The sequence below is a fragment of the Bombus pyrosoma genome, unplaced genomic scaffold (genome assembly GCF_014825855.1).
Source record: "Bombus pyrosoma isolate SC7728 unplaced genomic scaffold, ASM1482585v1 HiC_scaffold_4710, whole genome shotgun sequence".
Classification (NCBI taxonomy): domain Eukaryota; kingdom Metazoa; phylum Arthropoda; class Insecta; order Hymenoptera; family Apidae; genus Bombus; species Bombus pyrosoma.
In genome coordinates this window covers 342,869-344,253 of record NW_025219969.1, presented here as the reverse complement: position 1 = coordinate 344,253, position 1,385 = coordinate 342,869, and the positions used below count along the sequence as shown (strand labels likewise).

Genomic DNA, 1,385 nt, shown 5'->3' with positions numbered 1-1,385 from the left:
GCCTGTTGAAGTTTTGAAGGCTCATTTGCACCATTGTCACTCTGGTGAAGGGGGAGTTTCCCCTGTGGTGTATTCATGGTGCATAGAGAAGTTTCTTCAAACGTGTCCGGACCCTCCGTACCCTGACTTTAATTTTATTTAATAGCAATATTTTGCTTCTTTGGTGCATATATGTATTAATGATTTTAAGTGTAGATTTGATGTTAGTGTTCATGTATATATATTTACATACAGATAGTTGTGTGTTTGTGCGATGTTATAGACTGGATAAGTTGCTCTTTATTTATTTTATTCATTTTAAGTTTGTTCGTTATCTTCGTGGTTCTTCATGGTATTTCGTCCATTTGATCTTCTATATGTGATAATTTTCATTTTCATTTGATTCATAATAATTTTTAATGCGTGTTTTTGTACGTGGTAATGCGTAGTTTTGGCGGTTATGTTCGATATTGTAAATCGAATAAATTATTCTTAGTGTTTATTTATTTTAGTTTCCTCGATATTTTAGTTTATTGGAGTTTATATATTTTCCACTGTGGGTGCAGGTTATGTTGGTTGTGGACATGGAAGTACCTGCATTTGTCCAACCTGTACAAGTATGTATTATTTTATTTATTTTAACTTCGTTTTCCTATGGTGTTTCGTCCGCTTGTCTGCCTGATCTTGTATGCATTGTTTTAGCGCAAGAGGAGGAGAGATTCCAAAAATGTGTAGGCGACTCGTGAAGACGATACAGATGAATGTGCGAAGGCTCACTTCCCTGAGGAGATTTCTGCCGGAGTCCTGGTTATTCTCCTGTGTCACTGCTCTTGTGGTCAGAGCGATCTTCTCTGCTGTATGCTCCCAGTACATGGAGAGGCTTCGTGAGATGCGTCTTGACGTTATTTTATTCATTTGGTTAATATTTTCATCTGATTATTGCCTCCAGTGTTTGGTTTGATTTATTGTTTTCCGGTGTAGGTTTTGGTGATTACGATTTAAATGGTGAATGCGGAGTTGTCTTCGTCAAGGGTTCCTTATGCAGTCTGTCCCAGTGCGTACTTTGTTTTGTTTTATTATTTTTAATTTGTCTTGTGTCATTCATCTTTTATTTACTAAATGTGTTGTTTCAGCGCAAGAGGAAGACGGGTTCCAAAATGTGTGAGTGGTCCCAGAAGGCGTAGTCAACGTGTGAAGTGTCGTGGGCCAAGAACGAAGAATCGTGTGACATTTGTGTTGATTATTTTCGATGCTGATATATATATATATTTATATATTATTTTGTTGGTTAAATATTCAGTCAGTTTAGTTGAATATTCTGTAACGTAATATTCGCAAGGTAGTTTCATATATTTATTCCATCGTGTTTATTTGATTATTAGTTGTTTGATTTGATAATAATATAT

At 35.7% G+C, this 1,385-nt stretch overlaps 2 protein-coding genes across 12 annotated transcripts in view; one reads left to right on the top strand and one right to left on the bottom strand.

Moving 5' to 3' along the window:
- Window positions 1–1,345, top strand: part of LOC122577435 — a 43,811-nt gene extending 42,466 nt beyond the window's left edge. The window contains exons 1-5 of one of the 9 annotated variants that reach the window (XR_006320287.1): window positions 85–358; window positions 546–596; window positions 682–897; window positions 961–1,033; window positions 1,113–1,345. Coding sequence is in view for 8 of the 9 variants with exons in the window: in XM_043748739.1 (XP_043604674.1) it covers window positions 180–358; window positions 546–596; window positions 682–863; window positions 961–1,033; window positions 1,113–1,308 (681 nt within the window). In the remaining variant the exon portion in view is untranslated. Of the gene's footprint in view, window positions 1–84; window positions 359–405; window positions 477–508; window positions 898–960; window positions 1,034–1,112 lie in introns of those variants that run through there. The other 8 variants (XM_043748740.1, XM_043748739.1, XM_043748742.1 and 5 more) reach the window with 8 other exon arrangements.
- The window catches only part of LOC122577433, a gene marked incomplete at its 5' end in the record, with an annotated part of 702,209 nt that overhangs the window by 504,876 nt on the left and 195,948 nt on the right, over window positions 1–1,385 (bottom strand).